Source organism: Amblyomma maculatum, chromosome 11 (assembly GCF_055883805.1).
Source record: "Amblyomma maculatum isolate TAMU_Amacu chromosome 11, ASM5588380v1, whole genome shotgun sequence".
Taxonomy (NCBI): domain Eukaryota; kingdom Metazoa; phylum Arthropoda; class Arachnida; order Ixodida; family Ixodidae; genus Amblyomma; species Amblyomma maculatum.
The window spans coordinates 160618516-160643224 of record NC_139354.1 but is presented as its reverse complement, the minus strand read 5'-3'; the positions used below and the strand labels follow the sequence as shown (position 1 = coordinate 160643224).

Sequence of the window (24709 nt, the reverse complement as noted above, 5' to 3'; positions counted from 1 at the left end):
GTGCCAGACATTTGCTTTAACTCAACTGATCACCACCCCTACAAGGCAAACTACACAATCGTCTAACATTCTAGATCTGATTCTAACTTCTCACCCAGAATCAATGCTATCATATCTTCCGGGACTTAGTGATCATTCAGTAATCTACGCCCCGTTTCTTAGCCACCTGCCCAAACCAAAAAAAGGCTACCAAAATAATAACACTTTATGATAAAGGCGATTACAAAAGCATTACCAATGAACTCGAAACATTCTGTACCAGTTTTTTAATCGACTTTGAACAACGCACACTCGAAACTAACTGGTCACTTTTTCAGGACAAAATGCGCGAACTGATTTCAATATACATTCCCACAATCACAATAACTGAGCGCATTACTTCACCATGGTTTACTAATACTCTCAAGCGTCTCAACAACAAGAAAAAAAGGCTTTTTCGATCCGGCACAAGAACAAACAATCCCAACAGATGGCAAAAATACACGATGCCGAAAAATCTTACACCTCTGAAGTTTTCCAAGCCAAGCATCTACACTGCCTAATATGCTTCGCACAAACCCTCGTCAATTCTGGAAACACATCAATCCCGACTCCAACGATACCCTGACACTTTGCGACGAAGACAGTAATCGCAGAACAAGACGTAGCGGAAGTTCTGAACTCAACCTTCAGTTCACCCACGACGGTGATCTCCCTAATTTCCCTTTCTTCCCGCTAATGCCTGCTATCAGTTTTGAACACAATGGTATTCTGAAACTTATAGACTCATTAAAACTAACATCATCAGCAGGCACTGACGGCATCAATGCAAAGGTATTGAAAAACACGAAGCACACTACTAGTATCATACAGTCTCATATCTTTCAACAATCTTTGTCATCAGGTGTTGTACCACATGACTGGAAAGTGGGCAAGGTCATTCCAGTTCCAAAAAAGGGTTCTTCACCTTCACGTCATAATTACATGTCCTCTTTTCTTATATTATGAATTTCCTAGTATCGGTCAACTTTTTTCACCCTAGTCAACACGGCCTCCTCAAAGGTTTATCCTGCGACACTCAGTTAGCATTGTTCATTAACGACCTAAGCTCTAACATTGATTTTAATATTCCTATTGACGCCGTGCTCCTAGACTTTGAAAAGGCATTCGACAAAGTTCCTTATAAACGGCTTTTATTAAAACTTACCCGCCTGAACCTTAATCCCTTTGTTTTAGAATGGATTCGCAACTTCCTCACTAACCGGCAGCAATTTTTTCTAGCTAATAAATATTCATCTTCACGTACATCTGTTATGTCCGGCGTTCCCCAGGGCACCGTCCTGGGGCCTCTGCTTTTTCTTATTTATATAAATGACTTACCATCTAACATACGCTCTAACATCCGGATGTTTGCAGATGAGTGCGTTATTTTCCGTCCTATAATTAATAGCAAAGACCCCCAAACTCTTCAACTGGACATCGAAAGCGTAACAACCTGGTGCAATAATTGGTTAATATCATTAAACACGAAGAAAACATCATTACCATCTTTCCATCGTCGTCGCTCCCTGCCATCATCAAAATACTTTATCTCCAACACCGAAATCGTCGCTGTATCAACGTATAAATACCTAGGCATTTATTTAACTCGCGATCTAGATTGGTCCCATCATATAACGCAGGTAACAAACGATGCTAACCGCGTGCTCGGCTTTTTTCGGCGAACACTGCGCGCAACTCCCCCATCAGTTAAGTTACTAGCTTATCTAACATTTATTCGTCCCAAATTAGAGTATGCATGCGCTGTCTGGGATCCTTACCAAAATAACCTTTCCAGCATACTAGAAGCAACACAAAATCGCGCGGCAAGATTCATATACTCGGCTTATGCCTATCATGTAAGTGTCACTGAACTAAAACAAAATGCTCACCTTACTAACTTAGCGTACAGACGCAAAATTACTAGACTTTGCCTTTTTCACACGTTTTACTATCACCCCCTGCTCAAGTCATTGGAGCAATGCATGACCCTATGCAAACCCCTTGTTTTTGTAAGTAGGTGTCACCGTCCCAATTGGCGAAGGTAGACGTTAAATACATACGCAAAAGTTCTAAGAAGCCCCCCACCGACAGACCTGTCTCATTTTGATATGTTACCACCCCTTGCCGGTCTATGCAATCTTCTATGCACGAAAACAATCCCTCATGCGGCAGGGAATAGTAAAGATCTTCAACATCAAACGAACAAGCCATGACTATTTTGTTCCTATGGGTTTCTAAAAATTGGATTACTTCTACTGAACTTTTAGTGTAGTATGGATCATCGGAGAAGACCAGATAACTACAGATTTGTTAAAGGACGAGCGGCATATCGTGCTAGAAAAACTGGCCACCCAGTATACGCAGTGCCTGGTGTCATCGACGGTACCGGAACCACGGAAGAACGAAAACATTATCCTCCTTTATAAGAAAGGGGACTCTAAGGACCTTAAAAATTACAGACCAATCAGCTTACTGTCGGTTACGTATAAGGTATTTACTAAGGTAATCGCTAATAGAATCAGGACAGCCTTAGACTGCAATCAAGCAAAGGATCAAGCAGGTTTTCGGAAACAATACTCTATTATCGATCATATCAATACCATCAACCAGGTGATAGAAAAATGCTCGGAATATAACCAGCGTTATACATAACATTCATTGATTACAAAAAAACATTTGATTCAGTTGAAACTTCGGCGGTGATGCAGGCATTGCGAAATCAGGGGGTAGACGAGCCGTACGTGAAAGTGCTGGAAGATATATATAGTGGCTGCACAGCAACCATAGTTCTGCATAAAGAAACAAAATTCCCATAAAGAAATGTGTTAGGCAAGGAGATACGATATCCCCAGCACTCTTCGCAGCTTGCTTAGAGGAAGTATTCAGAGACTTCGAATGGGAACAGTGAGGGATAAGGATAGATGGAGAATACCTCAGTAATCTGCGATTTGCTGATGACATTGCCTTGCTGTAACTCGGGGGATGAACTGCAAATAATGATTGATGACCTAGACAGGAAAAGTAGAAAGGTAGGCTTGAAAATCAATATGCAGAAGACTAAGGTAATATTCAACAGCCTCGGGAAGGAACGGCAGTTTACATTAGGTAGCGAAGCACTGGAAGTAGTAGGCGAATATGTCTACTTAGGACAGGTAGTAACTGCAGATCCGGACAATGAAAAGTAAACAACAAGAAGAATAAGATTGGGATGGAGCGCATTTGGCAAGCACTCGCAGAATATGACTAGCAGCTTACCGTATCGCTCAAGAGGAAAGTATACAACAGTTGCATCTTACCTGTGCTCACATATGGGGCTGAAACGTGGAGGCTAACGAAGAGGGTTCTACTTGAGGACAACTCAGAGGGCTATGGAACGAAAAATGGTAGGGGTAACATTAAGAGGTAGGAAGCGCGCAGAGTAGGTCAGAGAAATAACTCAAGTTACTGAAATTCTAGTGGAAATTAAGAAGAAGAAATGGGCATGGGCAGGACATGTAGTGCGAAGAGAGGATAACCGATGGTCGCTTAGGGTCACAAACTGGATTCCAAGAGAAGGAAAGCGTAGCACGGGGCGGCAGAAAGTTAGGTGGGCGGATGAGGTTAAGAAGTTCGCAGGGGTCAAGTGGATGTAGCTAGCACAGAACCGGGTTAATTGGAGAAATATGGGAGAGGCCTTCGCCCTGCAGTGGGAATAGTCAGGCTGATGATGATGATGATGATGGATCATCCAGGGCAAGCATGTTAAGGATTCCTTTCAAATATATTGATACACATTTCTGCCACGTACCATTTTCAGAAATAATAACTCTAAAAGGATAATCTGGTTTGTGGGGTTTGGCACTAAAGAACAGCTGTAAACCCAGACCCTTGCTTTTCTCGATAGATTTGCCTAGTGTTTCCAGATTAAGTTTTTTAGCTTTCGCTTTCACCTTCTTTAGAGAGATGTTTGTTGCAATACTTAAGGAGGAATGGACTGCTTCATGGCTTTTAGTTATATACAGATGTGAAGGTAATACCATAAATCCCCCTTCCATTGTCGGCCGGGAGCAGGCACAACGAATTCTGTCTTAAGTATGAAACAGTCTTCCCCACAGGAAGGGTGTTCACTGGACCTTGGTAGCGAAGCACGGCATCAACTCCCTCGGAAACACACCTGTTACTCTCAGCCTCAGGTGACGTTCTGGAGACTAGTCTGGCCATCCCTAGAAGTTCGGCAGCCGTTTTCTTTGGTTCCGTAGCAAAGTGGATTATGAAGACGGCGCGAAAGGGACGAGGACAAGGAAGGAACACCAAAATAACAGGACAGGCGCCAACTTTCAACTTTCAACGCGCCGTCTTCATAATCCCCTTCAACCATGAACCAACTAGCCCAAAGCAAAGTACTTCTTCCGTAGCAAATTTTGGACCATGGGAGAGAACTCGATGTACGTCCTCCGGGAGGGAAACGTTGCCTGTTTTATGGATGTCGTTCGTGGTCTTCTGATCTCTGGCTTGCGACGCACGGAGCTCACAAACAGTACTTTTGCCACACAAAGTCAGCGGTCGCATTAGCCAAGTCCGAATATTCTTTCCATCTCTTCTTCCCTGGACACAATTGATTATCAACGTGCCCAAGCTTGCGTTTTAAAGCTTCCGTTGATATCTTTGATTGTCTTATACAGAGCTCTTGTGTTCCTCGATTGGCTGTTGTCCCCAACTGCTTGGCGCTTTATGTTCAGGAAGGCATTATCTCCCTTTGCTATTCTCTGAAAATCCGCATTGGGAACCTTGTATCATACTCCTTCACCCATAACTTTTGCCATCCTCCTTTCTTCGTCGGCTATTTGCACAGCCTCTTTAGACAACCAGTTTGCGTTCTTGCATTTCTTTTCCTTTGAAACTACTTTAGTAGCAACTATCACAAACATCAGTCCACATCTCTTCAGGCTCTCTGTCTTCTAGATCTAATTCTTGTAATCGATTCCTCACTTCCACAGCAGTACTCATATGTGATTCCTAGTGATCAGAACACTCTCCTGCTTTTTTCGTTTTCTATCGCAGGAAGCACTAACGTGAATGAATAAAAATGAAAACACGCCTATGAGCCCAGTATTCCACGTGAATGAATAAAAATGAAAACACGCCTATGAGCCCAGTATTCCCCAGAAATACACAATGTAAAGCAATCTATAGTTCAATTAACGAACCAATTAAGGCAACATAAGAAACGAAAGCGGGTAAAAAAAAAAACGCTGTGTTGCGCAGTTTCACTGCTCCAAGTGTTTTTCACTCTTCATACGTTTCAGCGACGCACCCTAACCTTCGGTGATAGCAGTGCTTCCGCGCAGAGTCCAGTTCAGGCTGTTTGTTTTTTATTCGAAAAGTTTGCCAGGTTGCTTAATTGTTCACGGCTTCCTCTCTGTTGAGCGATGTCACGTGTGAGGGAATCCCCCCGTGTTCGTGCCCCCATGAATATTCCTATTTTTATTTTTTATTTTTTTTTTGCACCTCAACACGACTACCAGCCGAATTCGTCGCTTTTTTTCAACGGCAACGCTCGAACTCGCTGCGCTGGGCCTCACTCCTACGCCACGGGGATTCCTTCAGCGGCTCCGAGAGCGGACGGACGTGACTTTCGCTCGCTCCGAGCCACGCGATCTCTGGACCGCGCCGCCCCCAAAATCGGGCCTCCCGGGACGCCGCGCGCCTGCAAGGCGAGCCCCGCGTTCCCGGCCGTTTCTCTGTCCCGTGATCTTCGTCGCCCGAGTTCGCCTCGGGTTCCAGACGCTGCCAGCTCTTTTTCGACACCAGCATCCACATTCCGCAGCGTAATGACGGATGCTGCGTCGCCGCTACTGCCATCTTCTACGCCACCTCCTGCCCATTGCTCTGGCACTATTGATATTGATGTCGACTCGGATGAAGCTGCATTTGCAGACAACTGCGATCCCAATACAGAAGAAGGGTGGATAACACCCATCAAGACCAGGAAAGAACGCCGCGCCCCAGGCACGAACTACATACCATCGTAGTGTGCGTCTCCCACACCCTGCGATTTGAAGCCGTCAAACCGTATGCCATCTTATCCGCCTTCATCTCTGAGGCAGCCCACATTCGCCAAGAAGTGGCCATCCAGACTCGGCCGCAGCAAAGAGTCATCATCCTGAAAACTGCTTATGAAGTGGCCGCGAAGCGCCTCGCCCAAGTGGAAGAAATACGCATGAACAACCATATCCATCAAGGCACGCCGTACCTCACCGCACCGCTCAACTCGTGCAAGGGTGTTATCCACGGAGTGGATGCGGGCCTTTCTACCACTGAATGAATTGCCTGGACAGCTATCAAGCCACCATCATCACGGCGAGAATGATGGGTGAGACCGAATCAGTTCTCATAACATTCGAAGGCACCACTGTACCCCATACAGTGCTTTCCGGCGAGCATCGTACAGGTGCCGCCCTTATCATCCAAAAGCCCTGAAATGTGAAAGATGCAGGACCTACGGACATCGTGCCATGAATTGCCCCCAAGTGCCGACTTTCTGGAGATGTCCTACGTGTGCTACTCCTTTGCATCAAGATCAGACAACACATGAATGTATTCCCTGGTGTTATCACTGCGGCGGTGAACATCCCTCTTTCGATCCTACATGCTCAGTGCAACAACAAAAGGACAAAGCCAGTATCAAGGCAGCCTACGACCAGCGAGCGCAAAAACCGTCAAAAAGCCATTACACGGACGTCATCACCCGCCAAGCGCAACAGTCGCAGTCAACAAAAAGAGCCGCTGCGAAAAGCGCCAACAACCAAGACAAATGCAAACCAGCAGGCACCGCACTATCAGCGACTTGACACATCATGCCACACAGTTCAGCACCAAGCACCTCCGCCCGTGCAAACATCAACGCTACCACAAACATCGGTATGGGGACGTGTGTCTCCACCTCCTGCAACGCCTATTGAACCGTCACAGCAGTGCACCCAACAACGACCGATTCTCCAGCCGGCCATTCTACAGCCTCCAGTCGGAAGAGTTCCGAAGCCCACTTTTGATACCAAGGCTTCCAACGCTGACCCCACCGAGGACGCACGATTGCCGTCCACTTCACTGCCCGCAAACCCGCCTGGACTTTCTCCACCAACGAATCTGCCAGGTACTCCTCACCCCTATCCAGTACCCCTTACTCATTCCTCCCCCATAATCCAAGCTCCCTTTAACCATCCGCACATTAACCAACAACTCACATTGCTGAAAGAAAGATTAGCTCCGTGTGAACAACATATAGCTGAACTCACCGAACGCATGACAAACTTGGAGAAAATGGTGTCCAACATTCTAAATATGGTTAACCCCCTTGTCTGCCGCATAGAAGAGCACACCAAAGTTGTAGTTTCGTTAGAAAAGACTTTTTCAGCTCTCTCAGCATCACAAACACCTATGGAAGCAACATTTCAATCTCTCAAAAGACCTCGATCGCCTGAGCCCGCACAGCCGGGCATTCCTCCTTCACAGCCGCCCCCTCCACTCTCCCCTTCAACCGGATCCTCGTATATTTCATAATGGATGTTAAATCGGCATGCAGCGTCATCCAGTGGAATTGTAGGAGCTTGAAATCCAACCGCACACCCCTTCATCAGTGGATTCTCACCCTCCCGTTCCTTCCTCAGGTTGTCTTACTTCAAGAAACTCGACATGCGATGAATATTCCTGGGTATCGCGCCCTTCATGCTCAATCAAACGAGGCCCCCCTCGTGTCCACATTCATTCGACGGGATCTCCAGTATGAACCTTTAGAACCTCCCACAGCTCTTGCAAATCACCTGACTGCATTCGCTTTCTACCCCTCCCCAAAACGTAAACCTTTTTGTTTTCTAAATTTTTACAATCCTCCTAAAGAACACAAACTCTTCAAGGCCCTTTTCAGTTTCACTGCAGAGCTCGCCAATAAGTATGAGGTCCTTTTGGGCGGCGATTTCAATGCCCCCCACGTCAGCTGGGGATATCGGAGCACCCTACGCCCAGGCAGGATTCTGCATTCGTATATCACGCAGCAGCATTTCACTATAATTAATAATCCTGATACCCCAACCAGGGAAGGTGTAGGTCGTCAGCTATCTACCTCACCTGACCTCACACTCTTTCTCGGATCGGCATATGTATCCTGGACTCACACTCAAGAACAACATTTTAGCGATCACTACATTATCATTATTTCATTAGACATGTGCTCTCGGAAACGTAAAATTCAAGTCAAGCACACCAATTGGGATGCGTTCCGCAAACTTCTTGTGAATTCAAATAGCTCCACTGAATCGTATGATGAGTGGGTTCAATCTGTAAAGCGGGCGCAGGCACAAGCAACTAAAGAGGAGGTAACCACGGCCCCTGGCCAGCATCCAGACCCGCATCTGATCCGCCTGTGGAAGCGCCGAAAACGGATCCTGAGGCGGATCAGGGAGCAGCCCCAAAATTACCAGCTTAGGGAGCGAGTAGAATCTTTGGATCTTCAAGTCCGTCAGCACTGTGCTTCCATTGAGAACTCGAACTGGACAAAAATATGTGATCAGATTGACGGTAGCTTGCATCAAAAATCTGCATGGCACCTACTTCGTGCTTTACTTGGTCCGCAACCGCCCCCCGTGCCAACTCTAGATAAGCACTTAACCATACATGGCCCAGCACAGCTTACTAAAACACTGCAGGATCTTTATATACCCCCACCACTGCTATGCTCGTACCCCTCGTACTCAGGGCCAGATAACCCAGACCTCGACGAGGAATTCACGCTGGCAGATCTGGACTGGGCTCTCGCGAGAAATTCCATAACATCTTCCCCAGGAGATGATGAAATCACTTACACATTACTCCGGAACCTTCCTGAGCACGACAAGGAGCAACTACTTTCCTTCATCAATACACATTGGTCAGAGGGAACTTTCCCCCAGGAATGGCGTTCCTCTACCATTGTCATGATCCCAAAATCTGGCAAGCCGCCGGCACTGCAAAACCTCCGTCCCATTTCGCTTACTTCTTGTGTGGGCAATACGATGGAACGGATGGTGTTGGACCGATTTCAACGTCATCTGGAAACCACATCGTTTCTCCCACATAACCAGATTGGCTTCCGCCCCCACGTGTCTACTCAAGATCTCTTTTTGCTTCTCCAGCATACCTTCCTTTCACCGCCCTCCTCCCAAGTCCATGCCCTAGTCACAGTAGATGTGCGAAAAGCATTCGATAATATCTCCCACGATCATATACTTCGCTGTGTTCAAGAAACTGAGTGTGGGTCCACTCTCTACTCATACATACGCAACTTCCTCAAAGATCGCACTGCATGTTTCCGCATAGCAGGCGAGAATTCCCTTCCCTTTGCTCTCACCCGTGGCACCCCTCAAGGCGCTGTTCTTTCCCCCACCCTCTTTAATCTTGGTATGGCCCCACTTTCACGCCAACTTCAAAAAATTCCAAACTTGTCTCACATATTTTATGCTGACGACCTCACGCTGTGGTGCACACAAGGCTCCCCAGGGGAGGTCGAGGCAGCACTTCAACAAGGCCTCGATAATATATCCCAGTTTCTAACTTCTGCTGGGCTCCAGCCAGCACCAGAAAAGTCCGAGCTCCTCCTCTTATCGCGTACCCGCTATCAGAGATCCGTCAATCATCACATATCTCTTCATTTAGCCAACCATCCTATCCCACAGGTTTCTTCATGCAGAATTCTAGGCATTAATATTCATGAAAGGTCCAATCAATTAAGTGTCAATTCAGCGATTAGCACGTGCCGCTCCGTTACTCACCTGGTCAGGCGTGTTGTTAAATGCCAAGCAGGATTGCAAGAAAAACAAGCCAGTCAGTACACGCACTAGCAATAAGCTAAATTTTATACGCTCTTCCTTATTTTGAACTCACACAACAGCAAACTATAAAAGCTTCATCAGCGCTCAACAGCCTATATAAAGCATCCCTTAACCTCCTTGTACACACTTCAAACAAGAGGCTCTACGACACAGGCCTTTTTCTTCCCCTCCCCACATTACTCGTTCTCCACAGAGACAGGCAGCTGGCTCGACTGTCTGGCACTTTGCAGGGTCGCTGGCTCCTAGAGAAAGCAAATCTGTCTCCTATCAACCTGCCTATCGAAGAATCATCTGCACCCCTTCCCTCCAACATGCGCTTCGCCCCTCTACCCCGTCATATGGCACCTTGTGTGAATAATGGTCGCAGGGAAGCTCAGGCAGCTCACCACAGTCCTCCCTTATCAACACAGACAGTAGCATATACAGACGCCACCATATTGGACAACGGTTCTGCGGCATATGTAATCTTCACCCCTTTGGAGGCGGACCCTTCCCTTCATATATGCGGCCCATACAGCAATCCTCCCCCCATCACTACTCTAGAGATTGTGCCTATCATTCATGCCTGCATGTCCTTCTCTGAACTTCCTCGCACTTCTTCGTACACCACTTACACTGACTCAATGGCGGCTATTCGCTTGCTGCAGCGTCGGCTGATTCCTTCGGACCTAGAAACAGCATTACACCACGCCTTACGTTCGTTGGTTCCATCGTCAGTCACGATACAGTGGGTCCCTGGCCATGCAGGGATCACAGGAAATGAGCTGGCTCATCAGCTAGCCCGCGATATTCACATCCGGGCGCCTGTGATCCCTTGGTCAGGCCCCCCGACGTGCGACGATGCATTGGCCTATAAACTCACAATTAAGGAACACTACCGCCAACTAAAAACGTCATTTAGGCACGTACCCCGCCCCCATCGGCATCTCAACGTTGCTCAAGCACATATACTTCGTAGGATTCAAGCGAACACTCTTATTACACCTTCCCGACAATTCCACTTCCGTCTTCGTTCAGACCCTTCCGCCCTTCCTGTTCCAACTGTCCTGCGCTGTATGCCAATCTAGAACACTGCCTCTGCTCCTGTCCAGCCGCCCAGTCCAGTAACTACATCCCCTTCCCTTCACCTCCCTCCTAGAGTGCCTGGCTGTCATCGGCACAGATGGAAGACCAGCTTGCCTTGGTAAACCAGGCGAAGGATATGTTGAGTGCTTAATTTGCGCTCTTAAATAAAGTGTTTTTCTCTCTCTACTCTCCTACGCCACGTTGCGAAGCAGACGGCAAACTTTTCTCCTCGGGATGGATGGATGGAATATAGGAGCGTCCCCTTTGAAACGGGGTGGTAGCAGTAGCTATCTGCTCATTTTTCTCCCTATATCTTAATTATTGTTTTAGATTTGTTAACTATACCATCATTCTAGTTAACAAATCTAAAACAATAATTAAGATATAGGGAGAAAACTATACCATCATTCTCCCCTTCATGGATCACTGCCTTGTCGTGGCGGAGGGGCTTGCGAAACTCGATGAAGTCGTGAGCTCTGCTGTGTAGGGCCACCCAAGATAGACAGGTCACGGCAGAGAGTTCTGACAAAATGTGATTCACTGGAGAAGGTAATGGCAACCCACTCCAGTATTTCCTGCCAAGAAAACCCTATGGCCAGTCACAATACCATTAATCATATGGCGCCGGAAGATGAGCCCACCAGGTTGGAAGGCGTCCCACATGTTACTGGGGATGAACAAAGGGCGATTCCTAGTAGCTCCAGGACGAATGAAGCGGCTGGGCTAAAGCCAAACGGACGCTCAGTTGTGGATGTGTCGGGAAGCGACCGGAAAGTCCGATGTTGCAAGGAGATATATCACATAGCAACATGGAATGTAAGATCTATGACGCAAGGTAAACTGGATGTCATCAAGCGAGAAATGGACAGATTGAACATTGATATCTTGGGTATCAGCGAACTCAAGTGGACCGGAATGGGAGAATTTAACTCCGGCGACCATTATGTCTTTTTTTGTGGGCACGAATCCAAGAGAAGGAATGGGGTCGCTCTCATAGTAAACAGAAGAATGGGCAAAGCAGTGCTAGGGTACAACCCCAAAAATGACCGAATGATTTCACTTCGGATCCAAGGTCAGCCTTTGAACATAACAGTTATCCAAGTCTATGCACCGACCACTGCTGCTGAAGAAGCTGACGTTGAGAGATTTTATGCGGACCTACAATGCCTTTTAGACCGCACCCCATCATAAGACGTTGTTTTTCTCATAGGATACTGGAATGCTAAGGTCGGGAGTGAAGAAATATCCGGAATTATAGGCAAGTTCGGTCTTGGCGAGCCAAATGAAGCTGGGCAGAGGCTAGTAGAGTTTTGTCAAGAAAACAACCTGACCATAGCGAATACTCATTTTCAACAGCCCAAGAGGCGCCTGTACACATGGACTTCACCGGACGGTCTGTACAGGAATCAGATCGATTATATTCTTTGCCGGCAGAGATGGAGAAGCGCTATACAAGCAGTAAAAACAAGGCCTGGGGCCGATTGTGGCACCGATCATCAGCTTCTTGTTGCCAAAATTAAGCTTCGATTGAGGAAAACGCAGAAAACTAGAAGGACTTTCAGGTATGATCTGGATCAAATTCCATTAGAATATGCTGTGGAAGTGAGGAATCGATTTCAAGAATTAGATCTGGAAGACAGAGAGCCCGAAGAGATGTGGACTGATGTTCGTGATATAATACAAGAAGTTGCTACTAAGGTAGTTCCAAAACAAAAGAAATGCAAGAAAGCAAACTGGTTATCTGAAGAGGCTTTGCAAATAGCTGAGGAAAGGAGGATGGCAAAAGTTATGGGGGAAAGAGAAAGATACAAGGTTCTCAATGCGGATTTTCAGAAAATAGCAAGGAGAGATAAGAATGCCTTCCTGAACATACAGTGCCAAGCAGTTGAGGACAACAGCCAATTAAGGAACACTGGAGCTCTGTATAAGACAATCAAAGATATCAAAGGAAGCTTCTGTGCTAAGCTGGGTGTGATAAAGGGGGCAAACAAGGCAAGGACCTCACTGAAGCCTCAGAGATAAAGAAGAGGTGGCAGGAATACACAGAAGAACTGTACAAGAAGGACCCGAATGTGCAAACCCAACATAAGACGGTTGTGATTACTGATCTCGAGCCGGGCATCCTGAAGAGTGAAGTTGAATGGGCCTTAGCCAGCCTTGCTAAGAACAAAGCTAGCGGAATTGATGGCATTCCAGCTGAGTTGCTTCAAAACCTCAACCATGACGCTGTTAACATTCTGCATACATTATGTCAGAAGATTTGGACAACCCTGCAGTGGCCACAGGATTGGAGGAGGTCAGTTTATATCCCCATTCCAAAGAAAGGCAGTGCCAAAGATTGTTCCAACTACCGCACGATCGCGCTTATTTCGCATGCTAGCAAGGTGATGTTGAAAATCCTCCAAGGTAGGCTGCAGCAGTATGTGGATCGGGAGCTTCCGGACGTGCAAGCTGGGTTTCGCAAGGGCAGAGGAACTAGAGACCAAGTTGCCAACCTTCGCTGGATCATGGAAAAAGCAAGAGAGTTCCAGAAACCCATCTACTTCTGCTTTATTGATTATGCAAAAGCGTTTGACTGCGTAGATCACAGCAGATTGTGGCAAGCTCTCCAAGAGATGGGAGTTCCAACTCACCTAATCTGTCTCCTCAGGAACCTGTATGAAGGGCAAGAGGCCACAGTCAGAACTGGGCATGGTGTTACTGATTGGTTTCCGATCGGGAAAGGAGTGAGGCAAGGTTGCATACTGTCGCCCTGCCTATTTAACCTATATGCAGAGTGCATCATGAGGAAGGCCGGTCTGGACGAGTCTTCAGCTGGAGTGAAGATTGCTGGAAAACGTATCAACAACCTTAGATATGCGGATGATACCACTTTAATGGCAGAAAGTGAAGTGAATCTCAAGAGACTTCTGATCCGCGTACAAGAAGAGAGTGAGAAGTTTGGGCTTAAACTGAACATTAAAAAGACAAAGATCATGGCGTCTTGCCCTATCAAGTCCTGGAGCATCAATGGACAAGAAGTGGAAGCTGTGACAGATTTTCTGTTCTTGGGCTCCAAGATTACCTCGGAAGGAGACTGCAGCCATGAAATTAGGAGACGCCTGCTTCTGGGAAAGAGAGCAATGGTGAGCCTTGACCACCTAGTAAAGAGCAGAGACATTAGTCTGCCAACCAAGATCCGTATAACTCGTGCTATGGTCTTTCCAGTTGTGATGTATGGATGCCAGAGTTGGACTGTGAAAAAGGCTGACCGCCGAAGAATTGACACGTTTGAATTGTGGTGCTGGCGAAGACTCTTGAGAGTTCCTTGGACTGCCAGAAGATCAAATCAGTCAATATTGTCAACCATAAACCCATACTGCTCATTGGAGGGTCAAATTTTAAAGTTAAAGCTCAGCTACTTTGGTCATCTGATGAGAAGAGAGGAGTCGCTGGAGAAAGATTTGATGTTGGGAAAGGTTGAGGGTCGCCGGAGAAGGGGTAGGCAGCGAACGCATTGGTTAGATGGCATCCTCGAGGCACTGCAGATGAAGTTATGTGATGTTAGGAAGATAGTGAGAGACCGGAAAGCGTGGCGTGACATGGTCCATAGGGTCACGAAGAGTCGGACACGACTGAACGACTAAACTGAACTGACCATCATTCTACTTATTAAATTTTTGTTTCAACATTACTAACATTATCTTACTTTAATCTTCCAGTCGTTTTTTGCTAGCTTCCACCGCCGATTTATTCACCCGGCCACTCGCATCTCTAAACCCCAGTATTCGGGAGCGTAGTAAATAGCGAGCTGAACCCACGAGGCTCCGCCCACTTTCCCCATGACGGCTGATGGGTACCTAGGTTCAGCACGGTCAGGGATTTCCCCAGCCGTCCCTGCTTTTTGTACCTGTTGTATTTTTGTTAATAATATGCATATTCAAGAGTGCATAAAAGTAATGCTTAAAACTTTATCTTGTCATTTTAGTTATTGTCTAACAAAATATTTTATACTTGCTACATTTATATGCTATTAACGTGGTAGTAATACGTTAGACACGTGACCACATTTCTTGCGCACATTTTTTGTGCCCATTGCTCCTTGCTGCGCGTGCCAGAGCGGTCGGTTTGAACTCTTTGCTTTTATCCAACTGTTCTTTTCGTCGCTGACATGGAAAGCAAAAGTGCAAGTAGCGCGGGAATCCCTGCTGCGGTCTCCGCTGAACAAGATAAGTATCACTGTTCGGTGTGTAATGCTGTTTTCACCTATGAAAGTGCCCGAAGGCGGCACGTGCGAAAACAGCACCCTGACATTGCCGACTCGTTGGTTCCTAATCGCAGCGCTTCGTTTGCATGCGATGTTTGTTCTAACGTGGCATTTCCACATCGTGGTGGCCTCTTGCGGCACCACGAGCAGGTCCACGGGTTTGTGTCGAGGCGTATCAAGCTCGAATTCTCTTCTGTAGCAGGTGAGTGCGGCGCCGCATGCGCTATTGTTATACCGGCAGATTGAGCGTGTGAAGTTGTGATTTTGATATTGTATAAAAGGTTCTCATTGCTTTATTATTTAGCTATGCATTTCATGTGCTCGATCCGCTGAGGCGATAGTTTTGCGACAGTCACGCACACCACTCATACGTAATCATTTCAGCCAGATTATTCTGTTTCATATAACTAGCTGGTTGCAGTGTTTGCATGCACAAGATGGTTAACATCATTGACCCTTTCAGTGTCAAGTTTTAGTGGAAAACATTTCTTGGCGCATGAGGAGCGTGACAGTATCTGTGGACAGAGCTGTCCGGACTGTCAGTTAAAAAAAAAAAAAAGAAATGTCATCACTGGACTTCAAACACGCGCCAGTAAGGTTGTGCTGTAAACATATATTTTGATATTGTATAGAAGGTTCTCATTGTTTTATTATTAAGCTATGCATTTCATGTGCTCGATCCGCTGAGGCGATAGTTTTGCGACAGTCACGCACACTGCTCATGTAATCATTTCAGCCAGATTATTCTGTTTCATATAACTAGCCGGTTGCAGTGTTTGCATGCACAATATGGTTGACATCATTGACCCTTTCAGTGTCAAGTTTTAGTGGAAAACATTTCTTGGCGCATGAGGAGCGTGGACGGGATCTGTGGGCAGAGGTGTCCGCTTTGTCAGTTAAAAAAAATAAAATAACATGCCATCACTGGACTTCAAACCCGCGCCAGTAAAGTTGTGCTGTAAACATATATTTTGATATTGTATAGAAGGTTCTTATTGTTTTGTTATTAAGCTATGCATTTCATGTGCTCGATCCGCTGAGGCGATAGTTTTGCGACAGTCACGCACACCGCTCATGTAATCATTTCAGCCAGATTATTCTGTTTCATATAACTAGCCGGTTGCAGTGTTTGCATGCACAATATGGTTGACATCATTGACCCTTTCAGTGTCAAGTTTTAGTGGAAAACATTTCTTGGCGCATGAGGAGCGTGGACAGTATCTGTGGACAGAGCTGTCCGAACTTTCAGTTAAAAAAATAAAATAGCATGCCATCACTGGACTTCAAACCCGCGCCAGTAAAGTTGTGCTGTAAACATATATTTTGATATTGTATAGAAGGTTCTCATTGTTTTATTATTAAGCTATGCATTTCATGTGTTCGATCCGCTGAGGCGATAGTTTTGCGACAGTCACGCACACCGCTCATGTAATCATTTCAGCCAGATTATTCTGTTTCATATAACTAGCCGGTTGCAGTGTTTGCATGCACAATATGGTTGACATCATTGACCCTTTCAGTGTCAAGTTTTAGTGGAAAACATTTCTTGGCGCATGAGGAGCGTGGACGGGATCTGTGGGCAGAGGTGTCCGCTTTGTCAGTTAAAAAAAATAAAATAACATGCCATCACTGGAATTCAAACCCGCGCCAGTAAAGTTGTGCTGTAAACATATATTTTGATATTGTATAGAAGGTTCTCATTGTTTTATTATTAAGCTATGCATTTCATGTGCTCGATCCGCTGAGGCGATAGTTTTGCGACAGTCACGCACACCACTCATACGTAATCATTTCAGCCAGATTATTCTGTTTCATATAACTAGCTGGTTGCAGTGTTTGCATGCACAAGATGGTTAACATCATTGACCCTTTCAGTGTCAAGTTTTAGTGGAAAACATTTCTTGGCGCATGAGGAGCGTGGACGGGATCTGTGGGCAGAGGTGTCCGCTTTGTCAGTTAAAAAAAATAAAATAACATGCCATCACTGGACTTCAAACCCGCGCCAGTAAAGTTGTGCTGTAAACATATATTTTGATATTGTATAGAAGGTTCTCATTGTTTTATTATTAAGCTATGCATTTCATGTGTTCGATCCGCTGAGGCGATAGTTTTGCGACAGTCACGCACACCGCTCATGTAATCATTTCAGCCAGATTATTCTGTTTCATATAACTAGCCGGTTGCAGTGTTTGCATGCACAATATGGTTGACATCATTGACCCTTTCAGTGTCAAGTTTTAGTGGAAAACATTTCTTGGCGCATGAGGAGCGTGGACGGGATCTGTGGGCAGAGGTGTCCGCTTTGTCAGTTAAAAAAAATAAAATAACATGCCATCACTGGACTTCAAACCCGCGCCAGTAAAGTTGTGCTGTAAACATATATTTTGATATTGTATAGAAGGTTCTCATTGTTTTATTATTAAGCTATGCATTTCATGTGCTCGATCCGCTGAGGCGATAGTTTTGCGACAGTCACACACACCGCTCATGTAATCATTTCAGCCAGATTATTCTGTTTCATATAACTAGCCAGTTGCAGTGTTTGCATGCACAATATGGTTGACATCACTGACCCTTTCAGTGTCAAGTTTTAGTGGAAAACATTTCTTGGCGCATGAGGAGCGTGGACGGGATTTGTGGGCAGAGCTGTCCGCTTTGTCAGTTAAAAAAAATAAAATAACAAGCCATCACTGGACTTCAAACGAACAGATAAGCTTCTCTGGTGCAGGCTTGAGAGCACTATGCATTGCTGCGGTCTATCACACCTTGTGTAAATTGCCACACACTCTTGCGCTGAGTAGTAAACATAGTCTTCATTGAAGTTCCATCTGCGCCGTACCTTCATTTAACCTAGGTAATAAGCCGCCCGACCGAGTGTGGCTGAGGTTCACTAGTGTAGTGTCAGGCGAATCTACCAAGTCTCACAGAGCTTGCAATGTTTTTATACTACTGCACCAACTTAAAGTGCACCCGTGGAATTTTTTTTCTGATTGGGCACGCAGCCAGTGTTGAGCTTTGTTGATTATTTTAGCAGACATTGGCCCCGATTTAGGTGGGACAGTCCTGCTTTTGCAACTTTGGTCACGGTGTCCCACCGAGGTGATTGTGGGATGCCGTTTTGTTCCGCTTTAGCTTTTCTGAATGAAGCGCTGGTTGATAAATCGCTCTTAGCATCGTCTGCTTTGAAACATGGTTGGTACAAGCAACACGAGCAAATTTATTTTTATTTTTCTGCTTTCCAAGCTGTACGTGTTTGAATCATAAAAAGAAATCTTATCTTGATCACTAATGCCAGCCCCTCCGTGGCCTCCCCAAACTCACGTCTGCTTGCACAGCGGCTGGATAGGCCAGAAAAGGCTCGCTTTCATTCTGCCTATGGCTCGAAGGCCTGCATTGTTCAGCGAGCCGCAGCCATAATCAAAGCCAGGTGCACGTGGGCTGTGTGATGTCAGTGCAAGTTAACCCCAGGTGGTTGAAATTTCTGGAGGCCTCAACTATGGCGTGTCTCAAAGCTGGAGTTGCTTTGGGACGTTAATCCCCACAAACCAAACCAAAGTCAAACATCTCAACCGCCTTCGTTGACAGCGCTTCTTGGTGCCTTTGTTTTTGGGTACTAGGCTAATATGGTCATATTAGCCTAAATGAACGAACCAATCAAATTGCTTATTCTACCTGTTCTAGGAGAACACAGTACTACGCACACTCTTTATGCTGCGGTGACTGAAAATATAGTAAACATTCGTTAGTTGGGCATACAAGGTGCTAGAAAAAATGTTTTAAATTATTCAAAGGTTCAAATTATCGAATAGGGCCAAAAAAAAACGTCGAAAACCATTTCTATCACAGTAATCTTATCCATTATCTGTAGGTGGAATCCAAGTGAGGATGATGGATTTTACCAGTTTTGTCATGTGCTTTCGTTTTGCTTTGTTGGCAGCATTGAAATAGTGCTCCAGAATTGTATGTGCTTTCACTAGCCTTTCTGCAGCGAGACGCAGTTGCAATGGTGCCTCTTCACAAACCTGTTCCCTCGTGTTTTCAGGATACTTCACCATGCTGTCGATGCACTGAAGCATCACGGTGAGGCACACAGTGCAGGAAAACTGCATGTCTAGCGCATAGTCTCTTGGATGCAAGCTAACCACGTAGACATAACCGTATGCCGATGACACAAGCACTCTAAAATTAACCAAGACAGATATGCTAACATACTGAGATGGCTGGAAAGAAATATGGTAACAAAAACCTATCAGCATAAGATTTGATGTGCTTCAGCTGGGAATAAACCACCTGGACAACATATGAATGCCAGAAAAGTGTAGCATTATTTTGCGGACACATTACAATGAGAAGCAATCATTGCTGCTTTCAGTTAGGCATAATTGCAGTTCTGGTGGTTTTTTTGCTCCAGCCTAGTCCACGTTGATGTTTATTGTTCCTATACACAGATTTTGAAAGCTGGAAAGACTGAAGAAAAGAAGGAGGTGGTTCACTTCGTGTGTAAGGGTATGAAACATCTGGCATCAGGAGAGACAAAGAAGTATCTTGTTTGTCATCGTGCAGGGACAGGAGAAGGTAAGCGTCAGTCAAAGGTTCATGGCAGTGTAAAGTGTGAGAAGCACTGCTTGGCAACAATGAACGTGACTGTAGGTGATGAAAATGTGGTAGTAGATTATCAAGTTGAGCACTATGGCCATGACAACGAGCTACGGTGCCAACCCTTGTCACTTGCTGACCAGAAGGACATAGCATCCAGATTGAAGATGCAGGTCCCTCGTAGAGCTATTCTTTCAGAGGCACGCTCGCCTGCCAGAGCTCCACTGGACAGGCTTCACCTTCTGACCTCGTCAGATATTCAGAATGTAAAGGGAAAGTTTAAAATTGGCAATGAAGTGGAGAAAAATCATGATGACTACATCAGTACTCAGATGTGGATTAAAGACCTGAAGAACTGCAATGCTTTGCTGTATGCAGACCTAGATAACCTGACAAAAGAAGGTATTGGTGACTTTGTGGTTGCACTGATGACTCCTACCCAGGGCGATATGCTACTTAAGCATGGCCAAAGAACAGTGTGTGTTGATTCTACTCATGGCACAAACAGGTATAAGCACCAACTTGCAACTGTGATGGTTATAGGCAATGATGGGTCAGGCATTCCGTGTGCCTTTCTCCTGTCTCGGAGCGTGTCAGAGGATGTCATGGTAAGGTTTTTTATTGCCATCAGGGACAGGCTTGGGAGTCAAGTTTCCTGTAGTGCATTCATGTCAGATGATGCACCAGCATATGCAAATGCTTGGGAATATGTTATGGGTGCCCCTGAGAAACGCCTGCTATGCGTGTGGCATGTGAGACGGAACTGGAAGCTCAACAGGGCTAAGGTAAGTAATAGCCAAAGCAGAGAAGTTGTCCAGGAGAAGCTGACTGCTATGTGGACCAGCAGAAATGAAGAAGACTTCCTGAAAGAGCTCTCAGAGTTCCGTGCTTTAAAGGAGCATGATGGGTACATTTTGTTGAGTATTTTGACAAAGTGTATGCCAAGCGGCCGGAACAGTGGGCTCTTTTGTACAGGCAGGACGCAGGACTGACAACTGACAATCACCTTGAGTCTATGCATAATGAGCTCAAGAAAGGTTATTTGGGAGGGCTTCAGAACTGGCGGTTTGACAAATTGCTGGCATCTGTGATGAATTTGGCACGTGACCGGCTGATGAAGCAGCTTATCTGCCGAGAGACACCCAAGGCAAACCATCGCACAGTAGACTGCTTCAAAAAGCATACTGCAGGAATGGAAATCTGCAAATCTGGTGTGACCAGATTTTCTGATGGAAAGTGGTTTGTGCAGTCACAGTCCAAGGAGTGTGTCGAGTACACTGTTGTCAAGACAGACACACAGTGCAACAAATGGTGCCCGCAAAGCTGCTTTGTTTGTGTTACTTGTGTCCACAGCTTCCAGTGCACATGCATGGAATTTTTTGCAGAACGGTTGCTTGGCAGGCTAGTTGGTTCATATCTAACTTGTATTACAGCGCGAACCACAAGAAGGGACGTGTTCTCTTCATCCATGTGTTCTCTCGTTCTTGGTTGCCGACGCAACGTGCCAGGCTCGCGCACTGTCTTTCTGCATACGAGGGAAGTTTTTGCCGCCTCCCATTCGCATGAACTTCGGGATCATCAATCCTTCTGTCGGTCACGGAATCCGGATCCTCAAGATTCTACGGCCCGAATGGCGAAGACAGGTCCGGCTCTACAGGGAGTACCTGTTTGTGCAAGTGAACAGGACTGCCTCCTATTGTACGGCTGCACATATTTAGCAGCACTGCCGTAGGAACATCGATCAGTTAACGGAGATCCGCTGGCATGGCTTGCTACCTTGGCTTCGAGCTCTCCAGCCCGTCAAAAAAGAGGCGAGGCCCTGCAACCCTGTTCACATCGAAGGTGACGCGGATATTCCGGGGGATATTCTACGGACCCTACAGCTCGGGCCAAAGTGTGCTGTTGAACCTAGGAAGAAAGCGCCGGAAATGTTGGCGATGGTCAGACAAGTTGCAAGATTCGCACCGGAAGATCAGAAAAGCAACTGTATATCCCAGGGAGTGGATGTTCTCGAGCGCGCAGTGAGGTCAAGACGCACTGTGCCGTTGAAAAACTGTGTCTGACTTTTTGTGCAACAACAAACTTTGTGTTCTTACGGCTGATAAGGAGGGTGGTTTCGCCGTTTTTCCGCATGACCTCTTCCGGAAGAAAGCCTCCGAAGCTATCGAGAGCAATTTTAATAGAATGAGCGAAGTAAAACTAAAGAAAGCTAAGGCTGTGGCAAAAAAACTGTGCAAGCGGTTAGGATTACAAACACTCGTCAAGCAAATTCAGGACAAGGAAAAACCTTGTTTAGACATGTTCTTTTCCGCAAAAACTCATAAGGATGGCTGTCCACTTCGTGTGATTATTTCAGAAAAGGAAACGTGGCAGAAATGTTTAGCTCTTTTTCTGCAGGATAAGTTGGCCATGCTAACAATTGAAGACCCATTCCTTGTTAGGAACTCTGAACAGGTTGTTGAATACTTGCGGCAGCATGAGACTGCAAGTGTATCGGCCTTTTCCATAGACATAAAGGACCTTTTTTACTCTTTGCCGCATGATGCCTTGCTATCATGTGTTGAACAGGCCATTGATAGGATGGGTGCCATTTCGTTCCAGAACAGTTGTGGTTTAAATGTTAGTGGCTTTCTAGAATTGCTTGATGTGTACCTGCGATCTACGTTTGCCACCTGGGACAAAGGTTTTTACCTGCAAAAACGCGGAGTATGCATTGGATCATGTATTGCCCCGGTCCTTAGCGACTTGTTTTTAGCCATGCACGACAGAATAATTGAAAGATGTCTCGAAGGTACAAGTGTTGTCCAAGTCTTTAGATTTGTAGATGACTTTTTAATCATAATTGACAATGCCAACGCGGATTTTCATGTAACAACTGAAGACGTGCTTTACATATTCAAGCGGAACTTATCACCTTTAATTTTGACGCATAAAATGCCCAACAACCATTCCATTAGATTTTTGGAGCTAAGACTAAAGTTTTGTAATAACCATGTTTGTTGGAGGTATGAACCACGGGGAAAAAAAGGTTTAGTACCCGCTGAATCTGCTCACTCGAAGCTTGTAAAACGCAGCGTTGTCAAATATTGTTTTGTAAATGCCCTGACTAAATCCTGTGACCATATGCTTAAAGAAAGTCTAGCCCTGCAAATTAGACGCCTGTCTGACGCGGAGTTCCCGGAGGCTCTTGTAGTTTCTGTGGCCGAGGGCCTGCTCCAGAAAATGAAACAAGTCCGGCAATCTGAAAATCTGAAAAGAATGCCGTGACAGGCCCGGATGCACGCAAAAGGGTAGCAGTCGTTCCGTATATCCACCAGACTTCCCACAACCTGAAGAAGATTGGAAAGCGCGCAGGCGTTGACGTTGTGTTTTCGGCCCCACTCAAACTATCAGTTCTATGCAAGAAAACGAACCCGTGCTATAGCAAAAAGAAAAAATCGTGCATGATTAGACACCAGAATCAGTTTGCCACTTGCGATGAAAGTGTTGTATATCGCGTTCCGTTGTCCTGCGGACGCGAATACATTGGACAAACCGGCAGGTGTATTAATACCAGATTGAAACAACACAACAAGAATGTAAATGATGGGGACCAGGGCCATCTTAGCATGCACTGTCGTAATTGTGGCGATGAGTCTACACGTCGCCGCAGAAAACCTTGTGTGCCCGAGTTTCAAAAAAGCACAATCGTTGCTCGACACAATGATCAGTGTGTCAGGGAGATAATTGAGGCGGTGAACATTGCTCGTGCAGAGGAAAGGTGTGTAAGCATGCCATCAGTCGCACTAACCAAGAAAGAGCTGAAGTTTCTCGATCGATGGTGATTAGGGCCTTGTCCTATCGCCTATGCCTTTCATGCTGATTGCTTTTCCTGATCTTTCCTGCTGAAGCTTCAAATGTGTATAAATGCGTAGCATATCAGAATAATAAACAGTTGGAAGTCAGCGCTCTTTTCACTCTGTCTGTCGTCGTCCCTTCTTGTGGTTCGCGCTGTAATACAAGTTAGAATTTTTTGCACGCATTAAACTGTGCCACCATATCCATGCAGTTGTGCAGTGGGAGCTGCGGGCAGCAGATGGTACCGTTCATGAGCTGGTCAGTGAGGACGCATCTGCAGATGGCCATTCAATCCCTGCCAGTAATCCTGAGGCACTATTTGAGAGTATTCAAAGTGACATGATTCAGTCACAAGAATCAAGTGTACTCGCAGGTATTGACATTGAGCTTGCTGCTCTTACACGCGAAGTCAGTAAAAAGACTTCAGCCGACCCAGAAGTGGCAGCAGCTCTGCATAAACAAATTGGCATACTTAAGCAGATTGTCGGGAGATGTGCTGATAAGGAAGAGGAACCACCTCTGCCTAGGCCACCTCCTGCCAACAAACTGCACGAGAAGCAGTCAAGGTACTGGCCAAAAAGTAGCAATGCCACCATTTCTGCGTCAGCTGCATCAAGTTCACAAAGTGAGCATGCAAGACAGCAGCCCTAATGTCAACAGGATCCATGTAACAGCAGCATTATCTTAACTCTGTAATCTTGGGTGTCGAAAACGTAAATGCCTTGAACGTCAATAATGGTTCTTTGATGACAGGAATCTAAAAACCTTGTGACTCATTGCAAATATTTCCATGACAAAATGGTTACAGCTAATTGTAATTTCTGAATATCTCAGGCAATAAAAGTGTGCAAATATAAAGTCACAGGAAATAAGGTGCAAATTTGAAAACTGCTTTAAGAATTTGAGGCTGTTTTGCTTAGTTGGTTTTTGCTTTTGCATTAACATTTCTTTTCACAAGCCTTTGGCATTTTTGCCTGCTTTTGCTTTCCATTGATAGATATGTTCTAAATTACTATTACTGCAAGAATACTACTTGTACGAGCGAAAATTAATTCATTTATACTCTATCATATTTTGGGATTGGAGTTTTTGGCTATATTCT

At 45.7% G+C, this 24709-nt stretch overlaps 1 protein-coding gene, 1 long non-coding RNA gene and 1 pseudogene across 2 annotated transcripts in view; 2 read left to right on the top strand and 1 right to left on the bottom strand.

The window, feature by feature from the left end:
- The window catches only part of LOC146175296 (uncharacterized), a 63855-nt gene that overhangs the window by 18898 nt on the left and 20248 nt on the right, over window positions 1-24709 (bottom strand). The window lies entirely within an intron of this gene.
- Window positions 8970-11079, top strand: LOC146175298 (uncharacterized; annotated as a pseudogene).
- LOC146175297 (uncharacterized) lies at window positions 14750-24258 on the top strand. The gene is made up of 4 exons (XM_084584302.1): window positions 14750-14781; window positions 15249-15376; window positions 19738-20555; window positions 24088-24258. The coding sequence occupies exons 1-4, from the start codon at window positions 14750-14752 to the stop codon at window positions 24256-24258; spliced, it is 1149 nt and encodes a 382-aa protein (XP_084440428.1).